Here is a 16,633-nt window from a genome sequence, read left to right as displayed (position 1 = left end):
CATGCATGTCTCACGTTGAGATCGGTACACTGTTTAACTCCAGAATCAGAGAGTTCTGATATGGAATTGCAATGCAGATCTCCTCACCACTGAAAATATTGACATAGTCTTCAGCTGGCAATGTCATATTATGACAAGCATCCTTTGGGATTGAGAAGGGTGGATACTTGTTGATTTTCTGCCACCTAATCCAACAATTAAATGCTCAGTTTTACATCAGCTTCCTTCTGAATGATGTGCATACAGAAATACACAATGAAAATCTTGGGAAGTGTGAAAAGGAATAATTTTGCTGCATGACAACAATAACGTTTACCATTTTCTTGAGAAATTATGAATTTCTCAATTCGTTACAATCTGGATTTAACCCTTTGTGACAATCACTTATTTGGGCCAGTAGGGGAGCACTCGTCCGAAATTCAAGGCAGGTGGGGAACTGAAGCATGTCCTAAATGGGTTGTGCAGTTAGCCTTCTTCTTTCTATGCAGTTTTGTTATGTGTTTTGTTTGGGGGGAAAGTCAATCTTGTTCCCCCCATCTGTTATACAGGGTGGCCACTGAAAGACTGAAGGGTTTGAAAAAGTCATAACTTGTTCATTTTTAATCTTTTTTATTTTCTTTTTTTTTACAAGTTATAGAGCATCCCTTGGAGATTAAAATGGCTACTTATGATGTCCAGCAACGAGTAAAACTCGTTGGGTTTTTCTATTCCAGTGAAAGATCAATTATTGAAACTCAGAGAAAATACCGGCAACATTTTAAAGTCCTCCTAGCGATAACATGATTCGGAACCTAATTGCCCGGTTTGAAAGAACTGGGTCAGTTGGTGATCTTCTGGGAAGAGGTCCTAAGCGCACTGTGTGCACTGACGCAGCGGTGGAAGCTGTACGGCAGAGTGTCCTTGAGGATCCATCTGCCTCTACCCGTCGTCACTCTGCTCAACTAGGCATCACTAGAACATCGCTTCAGAAGATTCTGAAAGGGTGGTCAGTCTTTCAGTGGCCACATTTTAATCTCCAAGGGATGCTCTATAACCTGTAAAAAAAGAAAATAAAAAAGATTAAAAATGAACAAGTTATGACTTTTTCAAACCCTTCAGTCTTTCAGTGGCCACCCTATATAATTAACCCACTACAAGTTCTGTTCCAGACATTTTCTTAGCCACACATTTTGTCGCCTCACGCTTTGAACATTACAACATCACAACAACAATGCCATGAACATATACAGGGTGATTCACTACCAGTGCGAAACTTGCAGGAGGTGTAGGGGGCACAAAGACGAATCGGAATCACATAGCATTGTATGATCCGAAATGCCTTCGTCATGCGGTAGAGGACGTTGAACGGGAGGTCGCGTGAACAGAAATCCCGCTGGAAGTCAGCACTTGCGAACTGGTTCCCGAGGCAGTAGGATGGACGAGTATTCAAACGTTGAACTGGCCAACATGCACCTCGCATATGGAGCTGTGGACTGTAATGGGCACACTGCTCTGCGCTTGTACCAAGAACGTTTCCCGCACAGGCGTGCTCCTCATCACACGATTTTCGCATGTGTGCACAGAAGGTTACGTGAGACTGGTTGTTTCACGAGAGGTACCATGAATCGAGAGCGAACGACGAGGACGCTAGACAATGAGGAGAATGTCCTACGTCTTGCAAAAGGCAATCCGAGTACGAGTACTTTAGCGATAGGCCAACGATTGAGTATTTTCCAATCCGCTGTATGGAGGATACTGTCAACAAACCAAATGAGTTCATACCATCTGCAACGCGTCCAATCATTGGAGCCTGCGGATTATCCACTCCGGAGGACTTTTGCTGCTTGGTTTCTTCAACAGAAACGGTTCGCAAATGCTGACTTCTAGCGGTATCGCTGTTCACGCGACCTCCCGTTCAACGTCCTCTACCACATGACGAAGGCATTTCGGACCCTGCAATGCTATGTGATTCCGATTTGTCTTTGTGTCCCCCTACACCTTCTGCAAGTTTGTCGCACTGGTAGTGAATCACCCTGTATATACCAATTTTATATACAGATATGTATTGTTCATTGAAATTCTAACAGAAAGAAATGGTGGCACTGTAATTTTTTTAATAAAAGAATAACTATCAGATTTTTAACAGCTTGTTGGGCATAATAAATAGGCAAATAATTTTTTGCATTTATTTAGTTTAAATTCACTGCACAAACAACTAATATCAACATTGTTATTATTTTGAGTTTTACTTTAGGTTTATGGCAGTCTCTTAAATTATAATGAACTTTGAAAACAATTCCTTGTCTCAAATACATATACATATACACAGTTATGCCCAGTTAATTTATTAAAGTACGAATAAAATAAAATAAAATATAAGTACAAAATTCAGTAGCTTTCAGAACACGTGTCCCTTTATCAACTGACAAATTTGAATACATTACAAGCAAATGTGGCACGTTACTCATGCGTCATTGTTGTAGCACGGACGTGTGCTGCCTTACGCCAGTGATCATCCATCAATAAAACGGTTGTCTCTAGGATGGGATGTATACGCATGCCTTTCTGGCGATTTACCATGTATTTGAAACTATGGACCCCAGTACTCCAGGCCCATTTGTCACTCACAATTCCTTGTCTGTTAAAACTAATAATTCTACATTATAAGGTATTTATCATAAGATTTACTTACTGTGTACATGTATTTTCCTTTATGATGCCCTGTGGATATGGGAGACATTCAGTAAATTATCTACTTACCTATGAAGGAAATGAGATAGAGGCAAAATTCTGTTTTTATTTTTCAATGTAATTTCCCGAATTTCAGTACACTTGCTCCATTTTGTTGGCAATGAGGAAATACCAGACAAATAAAATTCTTTGTCCTGTCTGTCAAAGAACACAGAAACAGCTGACTTTAGTTCATTATCATCAGCAAAGCGATGTCCACGTATGTTTTTCTTGAGGTGTCAAAACAGAAAATAGTCACTGTGGGCCAGATCCTGACTGTAAGGTGATAGGTAACTTCTGTAAAGTCACAGTCTCTCAAAGCAGCAGCGACAGCATGTGACCTGTGCACTGGTGCATTGTCCTGAAGAAGCAGCACACCTGTGGAAAGTTTTCCACAGCGTTTTTCCGTTATGACATCCCGTAGGCTGTACGGTAGGGAGGCATATGAATTCCCAGTGACTGTCTGCTTATGTTCCAAGTAGTGAATGTACAAAGTTCCCTCAGCATCCTAAAAAAATGGTGGCCATAATCTTGCCAATTGAAGGTTGTGTCCAAACTTTTTTTGGGGTGGGGGGCCCTTGTGCTTCCATTGCATTGATTTCAGGATCCCAGTGATGAACCCTTGTTTCATCACCCGAAGCAATTCTGGCGATGAAAGTTTCAAGATCCCTTCCATAAAGCTCTAAATTCTCCTCACAATGCCGTACTCTGAATTAGTATTAGTAGAGGTACATGATGCAAGAAAGCAAGCTTATGCAGCATCAGCCAAAAAAAGAAAAAAAACCCTCTGATTTCACCCCTCTGTTCATTCCAAATTCCTGTCCAGCTCGGTCTTAAATTTACTTAGACTATCAACTTCTACAACAAAAGATGGAAGTCTATTCCACCAATCAACTACCCACTAGCTAAAGGCAAACTTCTGCACATCTATCCTACAACTGTCTTTCCTCAATTTGAATTTATGCCCTCTCAGATGATTATTCTGAGCAAGAGGAAGAATCCCATCAGCATTGAGCATGCTCAAACCATTCAAGGCTTTATACACCTCAAGTCATATCACGTCGCAGGTGCCTAGTCTCCAAACACTGTAATCTGCAAAACTTAAGCCTTTCTTCATAAGAGCAACCCTTTGTTCCATTCACTAATCTTGTTGCCCTTCTCTGTACTTGTTCCAACAGCTCTATATCCTTCTCTTCTTAAAATGAGGCCTCCAAACCTGTATACTTAAGGTGTGGCCTGACCATTGCCTTATACAAGGGGATAATCACCTCCTTATCCCTGCTAGAAAAAAAATTCCTGTATATTATTGACAAGACACCATGAGCTACTCTTGCAGACTGTCTGCACTGCTTAAAAATTGCTTTTGTGGTGCAGGTCAGTGGACCTAAGGTCAGTGCAGTTTGGGGATGCCTAAGGTCAGTGCACCCTGCACTGACCTTAGGCATCCCCAAATGTTCATGGAGGATGATTATAACTGTTTCCTCAGATATTTCACATTCCCTAGTGATTTGGGACACCTTTAAACATCTGTCATTCAGCAAAAGGGTTTCCACAGCTTGGCATATTTCTGGAGTGGTCACTGTCACAGGCCTTCCTGGCAGTGGACCATCTTCAATTGACTCTCTACCCCACTTGAATTGTTTTGACCAGGTTTTCACTTGGTACTGTGAAGGTGCACTGATGCCATATACAGCCAACATTCTTTCATGGATGGCCTTTGGCGCATTTCCTTCTTTGATGAGAAACTTGATGACTGAACAATGCTCCAATTTCTGCAAATCTATAATTTGATTCAGGTGTCTTCCTTCTTTTTGTTACAGCAGCACAACCTAAAAACATAGTGAGATCAAAATTGGTATGATTCAAGTTGAGATATATAGGAACATGATAAATCATGGATCATTGAAACATAACTATGGGAAGCCTTAGGTAGATAATTTATTGAACACCCCTCGTAAGTCCAGACAGTACATTACAGATGTTAATTTTTATACAAGTTTTAACTGAAGAAAATTTAAGCCTTTATCATAAGGTTATAATCTATAAATACATTACACCAAAAGAGCTGCCATTTAGTGCTCAGCCTCACTGATGCTATGAAATTGAGCTTACTTGGTGCCAGTCCTTAATTTTTAGGTGACCTAGTGGCTGGAAATTGTCATGCCCTGCAATATGTTAGGCAGAAGAGAAATAGTTCAGTGATCCCTCTGTAATATTTTGTCACACTTCTCAGATAAAACTAGTCTGTATAGTTCACCCTGATAGTTTAAACTAATTTCTTTGTAATTAAGTGTATTTAGCCCAAGGCAGTTGCACATAACATCTTATTTTGTTATTTATTTATTTGCTTGGTGTCATGCAGTAGAACGGATGTCATGAATTTGTTAGAAAGTGCTGGTTTCTCAAGGAGTAACCCTTACTACATAGTTAAACAAGGAAAGGTATGGCATAATTAAATTACTTTGCTATTAATAATTATTTACTTAAATGGTATTTAATGTTTATGTTGTTCATCAAATTTCATTTCAAAAAATGCGGTATAAAAAACTAGTGGAAATAGTTGTAATTTTCATTTTATTCTCTTATTTCGCATATTTCTTCTTTGTAGCCTTGGGAAAAATTTTGCCCTGGCTCTTTTCAATCTTAAATAAACAAAAGAATCAGTGCATTTCCTCCACTTACTAAATCCCTTAGCCAGTGTTAAGAGCTTTCACCCTTCCTTCTATTCCTCCTTTTAGTGAGTATGAGCTTGGCACACCCAGCATCCTGAGCTGGATGTCATCATTTTTCTCTTCCTTGGTGATTCCCTTCTACTTCTCTCTCTCTCTCTCTCTCTCTCTCTCTCTCTCTCTCTCCATATGGCTAATAATAATAATTAGCCATAATTATTATTATTAGCCATATGCACCATATGGCTAATAATAATAATAAAGACTTTAACCAAGTTTAAGGGCTTCAGTTCCGTATATGGTGAAACATCCAAACAGCAGACAGTAATGGAATGATTAGCATTAGCATTAGTAGAGGCATTTGATGCAAGAAAGCAAGCTTATGCAGCATCAGCCAAAAAAAAAAAAAAAACCCACTTCCACTTCACCCCTCTGTTCGTTCAAAATACCTGTCCAGCTGAGCCTTAAACTTATTTAGGCTATCAACCTCCACCACAAGGGATGGCAGTCTGTTCCACCAACCAACCACCCGCTGGCTAAAGGCAAATTTCTGCACGTCTATCCTACATCTGTCTTTCCTCAATTTGAATTTATGCCCTCTCAGGTGATTTTTCTGAGCTAGAGGAAGAATCCCATCAGCATTGAGCATGCTTAAACCATTCAAGGCTTTATACACCTCTATCAGATCACCTCGCTGGTGCCTAGTCTCCAGACACTGTAATTTGCAAAACTTAAGCCTTTCTTCGTAAGAGCACTCCTTTGTTCCATTCACTAATCTTGTTGCCCTTCTCTGTACTCGTTCCAGCAGCTTTACATCCTTCTTGAAATGAGGCCTCCAGACCTGTATACAGTACTCTAGGTGTGGCCTGACCATTGCCTTATACAATGGAATAATCACCTCCTTATCCCTGCTGGAAAAATTCCTGTATATCATTGACAATACTCCATGAGCTACTCTTGCAGCCCGTCTGCACTGCTCAGAGAACTTCATATCTGCCTGCACAATCACCCCCAAGTCCCTTTCATTCTCTACCACTGTCAGTGTAGTACCACAGAGTTGATACGTTGATCTGGGGTTGCTGTTTCCCATGTGTAGTACTTTACATTTGTCAATGTTAAACTTCATTTGCCACCTCTCAGCCCATCTGCTCAACCTTTCCAGATCCTGTTGCAGCAGCATAGTGTCAGTAGTGTCCTTGACAACCCTGCCAACCTTTGTATCATCTGCAAACTTGGACATTAAGCTTGATATACCATCATCAATATCATTTATAAATACAGAAAACAATAATGGACCCAACACTGAGCCCTGGGGGACTCCACTAATAACATTAGTCCACGATGAGCAGTGTCCATTGATTACCACTCTCTGTCTTCTCCCCCTCAACCACCCCTTTATCCATAGCAGCAATTTGCCTCCAATGTCACACTGCTCCAATTTGTGTAGCAGTCTTCCATGTGCAACAGTATCAAAAGCCTTTCTAAGATCCAAGTATATAATATCAAAGTTATTCCCTACATCCAGTTCTTTCGTGACTGCATCATAGTATCCAATCAAGTTGGTCAGGCAAGACTTCCCCTTAACAAAACCATGCTGTGTCTGAGCTATAACTGAAGTCTTGTCTAAATGATCCTGCAGTGCTTCTTTAACCAGTGCCTCCATTAATTTTTCTGGAACAGAAGTTAAGCTCACAGGTCTATAATTACTTGTGTCAGCCTTTGATCCTCCTTTGTGAATTGGGGTCACATTTGCACATTTCCAGTCTATGGGTACCTCCCCTGAGTCCAAGGAAGCTCTCATAATTATGGCTAAGGGTTTGCTTACTTCCTTTGCTGCCTCCTTTAATATAACTGGATAGATCCCATCCACCCCGGGTGCCTTTTTTGTGTTTATCTTCAACAGTTCTCCTCCACTTTACTCTCAGTTATTTCAAGATTCTGTAGCTTACTGCTAGAGTTGAATACACCACTGGCATTCCCCTTGCTGAATAACTCCTCATGTGTGAATGTCGATGCAAAATATTCATTTAGTTTGTTAGCTACCTGAGCAGGATCAACAGTTGACCCATCAATATCAAGTGGACCAATCTGATTCATCCCCTTCCTTCTAGAGTTTACATAAGTAAAGAACTCTTTGCTGTTTTTCTTTGCATCCCTTGCCAAGGATTTCTCGTAATCTGCCTTCGCCTGCCTAACCTCCTTTGTAACTTGGTTGCATATCAACTTGTATCTATCATAGGCTTCTGTGTCATGTGTTAATTTGTAAGTATCCCATGCATTTTTCTTTTCTGCCATATGTCTCATTAGTTCATCTGACATCCATTTTGGCCTAAACCTTGAACAATATTTCTTAGTTGGTATGTAAAGCCTAGTAGCTTCCAAGATAAGTTCTTTGAATGCTTCCCATTTTGAATTTGCTGTTGGTAACATCATCAGTTGGTCCCACTGTATAGAATTTAAATACTGTCTCAGTCCATCGTAGTCGCCTTTACGGAAGCAATAACCCTTCCCTTTACTCCTAATGGTAGTTACCTCTTTGAGTAAATCCCACTTCAGCACACTGTGATCACTGCCACCTAGTGGTTCATTTATCTGCAGATTCTTAATGCATGAAGAATCACTGCTGATAATCAAATCAAGAGTATTACTCCCTCTAGTTGCCTCCCGAACATGCTGATGTAGAAAACAATCATCCAATAAATCCACAAAAGCCCTGCTAGTGTGTGAGTAACCAGCCCCCAAATTCCAGTTAATATCTGGGAAATTAAAATCTCCCATTATAAGACTCTCTGATTTACTGGCCCACTCTATTTCCCTGTACAGTTCCTTATTATACTCATCAGAGTCATTAGGCCTATAGCACACTCCTACTCTCAATTTTGATCTCCCAATGCTTATGTCACACCAAACTGACTCAACACTGCACTGTCCAGCGATGTCGACTGGCTTCACTTCCTTGGTTTTTATGTGTTTCTTAACTAATAGCATAACCCCTCCCCCCTTCCTATCCTGTCTATCCTTTCTGTAGACGTTGTACTCCCCAAATTGCAGTTCTGCATCCCTTATATCTGTGTGACACCACGTCTCTGATATTCCAACAATATCTGCCTTGGATGTTTTGAGCAATACCTCAAATGATATGACAGTAAAGTCAATTTTGAAAAGGAAATTCAAAAGTACAAAGTTGAACACAAGGTACCATACCAAGAAGCAAAGAAGTTTGTGAGTCATCCTCCTGTACTCCATAACAATACAGACCAAATCGACAGATCCTCCAAGCATTTCAATATCTGACTGGGACGGTCAGTCCTCTCCTTACTAAAAGAACATTCTACCCATTCTACCCAATCAGCAACTAATTCGGTAAATACACCATGAACAACAGTCAGTAGAGCAATCAAAAAGCTCTTAAAGGGACAAGCAAAAATCCAGTACTGATACCATGAACATAGATGAAAAATCACGAGCATGATCCACTTTTTGAAAGTCACGTAGAGGAGAACATGGACATCAGCAGTCCAGTATTCCCAAAAAGGGAAAGACAAAGGTAGACAGGTGCAAATAAATTACATCACATAAGCCATACAGACACACACCTGATAAAAATGAACACATTTGTTCAGTGGAACTGTTGTGTACAGGAAAATGGTACAGGAAACAGATCTGACCCCTCAAATACCTATGACAGATGAATGACTCTAATATAACTCATACAGAAGAAGCATTGCTAGTAAACCTCCACAATACCCTTTAGACCTATCCCTCCAAATACCTGTAGAAGCAGTTATTGCTTGAGTTATGGTTGGGATAGCAATAATTGTAGTTTCCAATTTTTTTTTTTTTTTTTTCAATAAAAAAAAATTTTTTTATTATTTTTTTTATTCGAAAGGAGATAATGGGGAGATAGGAAAAGGGTGGGATAAAATGGATAGAGAACAGATGGGGCAGTATTGAGGCACACGCCTGATTTAAAAGGAGAGACAGTAAGGGGACCTCTGGAAAGGATGCCCATCCTGGTCCAGAGGGTGGGAGTTGAAATTGGATGGTGGGTTAAGCAACCAGGCAAAAGTAGGTAAGGCCACACAGGGTGGGGGAAGGGAATTGGGGGGGAGACTCAACCACCCCAGGTGGTAGGAATAAAAGAACATAGGGAAAGAGATTTCTATGGTGGAGTGTGCTTTTTGCAGCCCTGGGGGTTACCCTAATGCCAGTGTCAGCTAGGAAAAGCTACAGCATGGTATCAGCTTGGATAACCATGGGCCCCTGAGGGCCTGCATAGCCATCAGTCTGTTCGATGAAGAGGCTAAGATAGAACATGCAATTAATAATAATTTTCATTCATTCAACATTCACACAGTTTTACTTGTTATAGTTTTTTCTTACACTTTCTATTTTCTTTTGTATATTAGATTAGATATCAATCAGTGTTTTGACAGGTGTGTCTTTTTTTTTATGTAGAAAAGATTTGTCTTACTCCACCATACCTCAACATATTATGTAGAAAAGCATGCATCATGCATGGAGGTAAGTGGACCTAATTTCGATGAAGTCCGGACAGTCTGTAACAGCCAAATCCTCTGCTTGCACCTTCATGATGGTGGGACTGTTAGTAATCCTGGGTATAACCTCCATGTACAAGCATTCTGTGGGTGACTACCCAGGTGTGAACCAACATAAGCATAGGTTGAGGTGTGGCGCCCACAACACATGGAGCATTGCCGCCACTCTTTGTTTTCCAGGCAATACTAGATGACTTATCAACCAGAGCAATATCACCACTTTGCTTATTGGAGGCTTGAAGTGGTGGAACCCATGTTTAGTCTCTAGAGCTAAATTCCAGTCAATCCTTACCCATCTCTTCCATCATGCAGTATGACTGATGACTTTTGAGGATATTATGAACATCATGGCAAGATCCAATCTTCCTTACATTTCGAGGGTACAGCTCTAAAACGGTGTTTGCAGGCCAGCCGCTAGTTAATACACCGGACCGAACCTATTGGTAACTCTTTAGGAGGCTTCTGGATCAGCTAGTGTATAACCTTGCTACTTCTACCTGTCAGTTAGTGACTGGAGAGAGTCCGAATAGTGTGTATGCAGGTGGCATTGTCGAGGCCACGTTATGTCAAGGATCTGGGTATATTCTTACCATGTGTACGCCATATCCAAACATGGCGTACACATGCCCCCATGCAGCATGCCCCCATTTTTTCTTACTATTGAATACACCATTAATTGTCAAACTGATAGAGTAAGCTTATCTGCAAAAAGATCTAACCCTCCCAAATACTGCCTAGTTCATTTCACAAATATACGTGGTCTCAATTCTAATCTCAACTCTGTCCATTTCCACTTGCAATCTGCCAAACCCCCATGTACTTTTCCATGACAGAATCTCAGTTATCGGTTGATTCAACTACTGCTCATCTGAGTTGCCCAAATTATTGACTGTATGATTCCTTTCGCTTCAAAGGTGGTACTTGTGTATATGTCCGTTCCGATATTCCCTGTCAGAGACATAATAATTTGGAATGTCCTCTTTTCGATCTTCTCTGGCTTAAAATCTCTCTACCTCATTCTGTCAAATTTATCTGTTGCCTCTACCATTCTCCCAACTCCACTAATCACTTGGAACTCTTTGACTTCCTCTCTTTCCAACTTGACTTTCTCCAGTCCAACTTTCTTAACAATTAGGTAGTTTTCCTTGGTGATTTTAATGCTCACAACTCCAGCTAGCTTCTGTTTTCTAGTCACACCGACCCAGCTGGTCAAGACTGAGGCTTTTGCAATTACTAATGACCCTGCACAGATTGTTCATTTACCTACAAGAATACTGGACAATCCTAGCCATACAGCCAACACACTTGATCTTTTTCTCACAAACAACCCTTCTAAGTACACGGTCGAAGTGAGTGGTCCTTTAGGCACATGAGATCACAACTTGGTGATTGTCTCTTCCCTCCAATGGAGCCTTTATCTCATGGCTATTTCCCACCTTGTGTTGTTTGGCATTACAAGAATGCAAAATGTGATGATCTGCAAGATTTCTTTTCTTCTTTTCCTTGGTTGGATTACTGTTTCTAAACTTCTGATGTCAATGTTTGCTCAGATCGTGTCAGTGAAATTATTGTTGTAGGAATGGAATCCTTTATTCCACACTCCAGTTTAAAATCTCGTTCTTTATCTAAACCTTGGTTTCCCAATAAATGTGCTAAGGCTGTTCAAGAGAAGAATGTTGCACATCGTAATTGGCTTGTTTCCAATTCTTCAGTTTCTTTTTCTGCCTACACCAAAGCTCGCAACAATTGTAAAGTAGTTAATAATCAGTCCAAACTAGATTTTGAACAGGCTAAGAGTAGAAAACTTGTTTCTTTCCCTAATGGTAGCCGAGCATTCTGGTCTCTTACCAAAGCTGTGGGCCGCAAAGTTTGCCCATCTCTGCTCCTACCTCTGTCAAAATCAGATGGTTCTGGTGTCACTTCAGCCAAGGATAAAGCTGACTTACTAGCATCCCATTTTTCTTCCAACTCATGTATTAATGATCTTGGTAACACATCTCCCACCATTCCCAACACGTTCTATTCAATGCCGCCTGTGGTCATCTTATGGTTTGCCTACTGTTTTTTGTAATTGGTTAACCAGTTTTCTCTCTGACTGCTCACTGAGGGTGATGGTAGATGACTCTCTGTCTTGTAACTTCTCCACTAATGCTGGTGTCCTTCAAGGTTCAGTTCTTTCACCCACTGTTTTCCTCTTGTATATTAATGACCTTCTTCCATTGACTTGAAATCCTATCCATAGTTTTGCCGATGATAGCACATTGCATTCCACTTTCAATTTTGAAAACTCTGCCCTGCTCAATCAGCTTCAACTTCTTGAATATCTGCTACCAATTCCTTAAATGCTGATCTCCAGCGAGGCAAAGACAACTTAGTTGATTTTAATCCTTCTAAAACTCAGTCATGTCTTATATCTCGCAAAAAAGGATTCTTTTGCTCCTATGCTTATCTTTGGTGACACTCTGATTTCTAGGCAAAATGATATATCTCTTTTGGAGATTACCCTGACTTCTAGTCTCTCTCTCTTGACATAAGCACAAATATTGCTTCCTCTGCATCTAAAAAACTTGGTTTTCTCTTTCGCTCTCGGTGTTACTTTTCTTCCAAACAGCTGTTCACTTTTTACAAATTGCAAATCTGCCCTACCAAGGAATATTGTTCCCACATCTGGGGCAGTGCCCCCAAAACCTCTCTCAGGCTTCTAGATCCCATTCAGAAAAGGGCAGTTAGGTTAATTAATGACTTATCTCTAACAGAGTCTATCCACTTACTGTCTCATAGACGTACTGTTTCTGCTGCATGCCTTTTCTACAGATACTTCCATGGGCACTGTTCTTCTGAATTGGCTTCTATAATTCCCGCTCTCTCTTTCAAAACAGTCTGAGCACTTTCCGCCATCAGACAACATCCATTTACTGTCCAACTTCAAACTCCCAGAACCAACTTTTCATCTTCCTCGTTTATTCATTCAACTGCTGTTTTCCTGAACAAACTTCCTTCATGCGTACAGTCATTCCTCGTATAGCACGATAGTTGTGTTCCTATAAACCCTCATGCAATGTAAAATTATCATGCAATATAAACAAGAGGTCCTATGGGGAAAAATAGGGTTAGGTGCCGACCACCCAAGATTGAACACACATTTGTAACCAAAACATTACCGAACACAATAAATAATCGTAATAAAATACGTAAGTATTTTATTACGACTATTACATAAATAAAATATTGCTAATGCTTTTGCTTCTATCATAAGCAAACTTGTTTTTTGTTTGATTTTCTATCCAAACAGATGACAGCCGTTTCATCTCTTCCAATTCTTTGTGTCTTAATCTAATGGATTTTAATTACACTTTGAGTTGTTCCTGCTATGAAAGTTGTTTTTATTTTCCCTGCATTCTTTGTAATTCTCGGCGTTGCCTCATTTAGGTCTATATCACGTTCAATATCATACGGTCTTTCATTTTGCTCAAAGCGTTTCACAATTTCATATTTTTTCTCTATCGACAGAGGTGGACTGGCCATAAGCCTTACCTGGAAAACCCTGGTGGGTCGGAGGCCATTGTGATTTTGGCCATAAACCATAGTATAAGGCCACTATGAATTTTCCCGGGTAGGAATTTTTGACCCAGTCCGTCTCTGTTTATCTATATTGCTTCCTTTTTCTCTCTGAATCTGCAGTGTCTTCACCAGGATGCTTTTTTTCACACCTTTTAAGTATTTTACTCATTTATAGGGAATAAAGCACAATTACAAAACAAGGAGGCAAGCTTGATACACATAAACAAAGCTGCACGCGTGTAGCGCCTGAATAAACAACACCGTAAAGGCAGAGATTAACACCTCACATTTTACCAAAGCACATTTCTAGTGGTTACTTTCAGAAAACAATAAAAAAAATTTCCCGTTGTGTTTCTGCTAGTGGAATCTGGTAGTAAACTCGATCTAATTGCATTTGCGATTATACCGATAGCTGGAACTGTGCTGGTTTTTACGTTATTATGATGAAATGTGTTTCCCCTTCACTGATATAAAAAACATAAATACATTTTCAGAATCCTCTCTTCGTTCCTATCGTGTTGAGTTCGGTTGGGGTGATTCTGCGTTCGACTGCCATTTCTTGTAAACACAAAGGCGAATCATGCATAAGTGAATTCGTTTTGTGTTATATAAGATATCGTTCCCCTATTTATAAATCGTGTATGATCGAATTCGTGTAGTGTAAACACGTGTTATACGAGGACTGACTGTATTTCCTGAAAATTAGTCTACAGAAGTTCAAGTCTAATGTCAACAAATACCTTCTTTCGTCTTCTTAACCTCCAATCCAAGCACAGTACTAAGTACTATAGGTTCTAATACCTCTCGTGTATGGGGTTTTCATTAAAAAAAAAAAATATATATATATATTATAATTTTATTCTTTAAATAAACATCAATTATAGATCACCACAAAATTAAAAAGATACTGTACACCTTTTTACATATAATAAAATAAATATATATACATTTAAAAAAATAAATTTAATTAACTTAAACCCAAATTACGTGACACCCCTGGAATGTTGTTGCAGCACCCTAAGGTGCCGTGGCATACCCCTGTTGAAAACCACTGATTTAGATATTTGGACTATTGCATCTCTTGCCATTGACCCTGCTGTAAATTATATTACTCACCAACTTTGGCAGCTGCGGAATCCACCATACCTAAATTGTCTGTCAAAACCTTGTGCCACCCAAAAAATGAGGTGCAATGATGAAAAAAAAAAATAATAATAAATATTGTAATTTATTTCACAAACATCCAACCTCTGCTAACCTGATACAATATAATAGAAAGCAAGAGCTAAAGCTCGTCACATTGAATTGATGAAATAGTAAGAAGGAAGCATGGGCCTGATATGCATCTGCTAAATCAGAACTAATAGAAGATACCCTCGTATAACACTCCAATACTACTTTTAAAAGGGAAAGAAATCCTTGATCCTCTTGAAATTGAAACGTTTGAAACACTTTCAGCTGTAATTGCATATGAACCAGTCTTTCAGTTACATAAAGTACAGATAGAAAAATGTAATTTAAATTTTAATACCACACTTTTGCTTCCATATTATTTACCTCCTACCATGATTGATTTACACAGTGCAGTTGAACAGGCAAGGAATAATACTGCAGGTCCTGATGTAGTTTATTATGCCACGATTGACACTTGAATTAAGAGTCCCTAACTGCTCTTCCACAACTGTTTGATATATTCTTTGATGAGGATTACTACCCTGCCAGCTGGTGTCATTCTGTTGTATTAGCATTCCTAAAGCCAAGAAAGGACCAATCTGATCCAACAAATTACTGGCTTATTGCTTTAAGCTGTTTAGGAAAAACATTGGGAAAACTAATTAATGCCACGTTGAAAAACTGGGTTCATACAGGTCATGAAGAATCCCATATCGCTAGATTGTGTTAAGAGCTTTTTCAATGTCAATACATATCATCACTAATTGTTTGTTCCTAAGAAATGCATTTTGATGTTTGTTTGAATTATTGGTGCAAAGGCTAATAAGGCCATAATGCACCACATTTCAATGTTTACTTCAGCTTTAAAGTAAATATGAATGAAATGAAATCTCGGCGTAGTTCTTTGATAGTGATACTGATTTTGTCATAAAATGTTTTTAGTTTCTAGGGAAACAAAAGAAACTGAAAACATTCTATGACAAAATCAGTATGACTATCAAAGAACTAGGCTGAGATTTCATTTCATTCATATTTACGTTAAAGCTGAAGTAAACATTGAAATGTGGTGCATTTCAATATTTACTTCAGCCCTTATTAGCCCTTGCATGAATAACTCAAACAAACATCGAAATGCATTTCTTAGGAACAAATAGTTAGTGATGATATGTCTTGACATTGAAAAAGCTTTTGACACAACCTGGCGATATGGGATTCTTCACGATCTGTATGAACTCAGTCTTTGAGGTTATCTTCCAAAATTTATCTGGAACTTTTTGATCAACAGATTTTTTTCAGCATGTTTTCATTCTGCTCTCTTTCAAGCATATGTTCAAGAAGGAGTCCTTTGGGGTTCTGTGCTTAATGTCATGCTCTTAATGTCAGGGATGATCCCTGGTCTAATGCTTGACCTACTGATGTACTTATAGATTAGAAAAACAAATTTAACATTCTGAAGGCTGAGACTGGGATGTCATGTAAAATTATAGAGAAATAAAATGACATTTCTTGACTGTCCTTATTTTATCATCAAATTTCAGCAACCAACATCCAAGATATATTTGCATGCCAGATGACATAGAACACACACAAATCTACACTTCTGAAACAACAAGATTTATTGGCCTTGTCTATCACCAGTTGGATTTTGAAGTCTTCTAACACATTCACTCCCAACATAATAGTTAGCCTTTCTTTTGAGATTTTCCCAGCGCTACATTTTTTACTCTTTCAAATATATCATTTAGGAGAGCTCTGAAAAATAATCCAGTTTCATCACAATTAAAAATGTCTTTTTTGTTATATGATTCACAGATGCTATCCAATTTCTAATACTACTTTGTAATTTGTTTCCTTTACTATTGACAGATTTTTCTTTGCCACCTATGGTTTTAAATGAAGTTTTATGCAGTGTTTAAAATTGAGCTGTCCATTGGAAGTTTTGAAGTTGTTTGTTTTCAGTTT

The 16,633-nt window shown here is 39.1% G+C and overlaps 1 protein-coding gene across 2 annotated transcripts in view; it reads left to right on the top strand.

The window, feature by feature from the left end:
• SMC3 (structural maintenance of chromosomes 3) overlaps nucleotides 1-16,633 on the top strand; it is a 616,656-nt gene that overhangs the window by 63,997 nt on the left and 536,026 nt on the right. For both annotated transcript variants that reach the window (XM_090374164.1, XM_090374163.1), the window contains exon 6: nucleotides 5,072-5,150. In XM_090374164.1, coding sequence (XP_090230290.1) covers nucleotides 5,072-5,150 — 79 coding nt within the window. The remainder of the gene's footprint in view (nucleotides 1-5,071; nucleotides 5,151-16,633) is intronic.

This window comes from Mastigoproctus giganteus, chromosome 5, assembly GCF_048544385.1.
Source record: "Mastigoproctus giganteus isolate SK-2022 chromosome 5, ASM4854438v1, whole genome shotgun sequence".
In the NCBI taxonomy this organism is placed as follows: Eukaryota; Metazoa; Arthropoda; class Arachnida; order Uropygi; family Thelyphonidae; genus Mastigoproctus; species Mastigoproctus giganteus.
The sequence above is the reverse complement of the archived record's forward strand: the minus strand, read 5'-3'. Positions and strand labels throughout refer to the sequence as shown.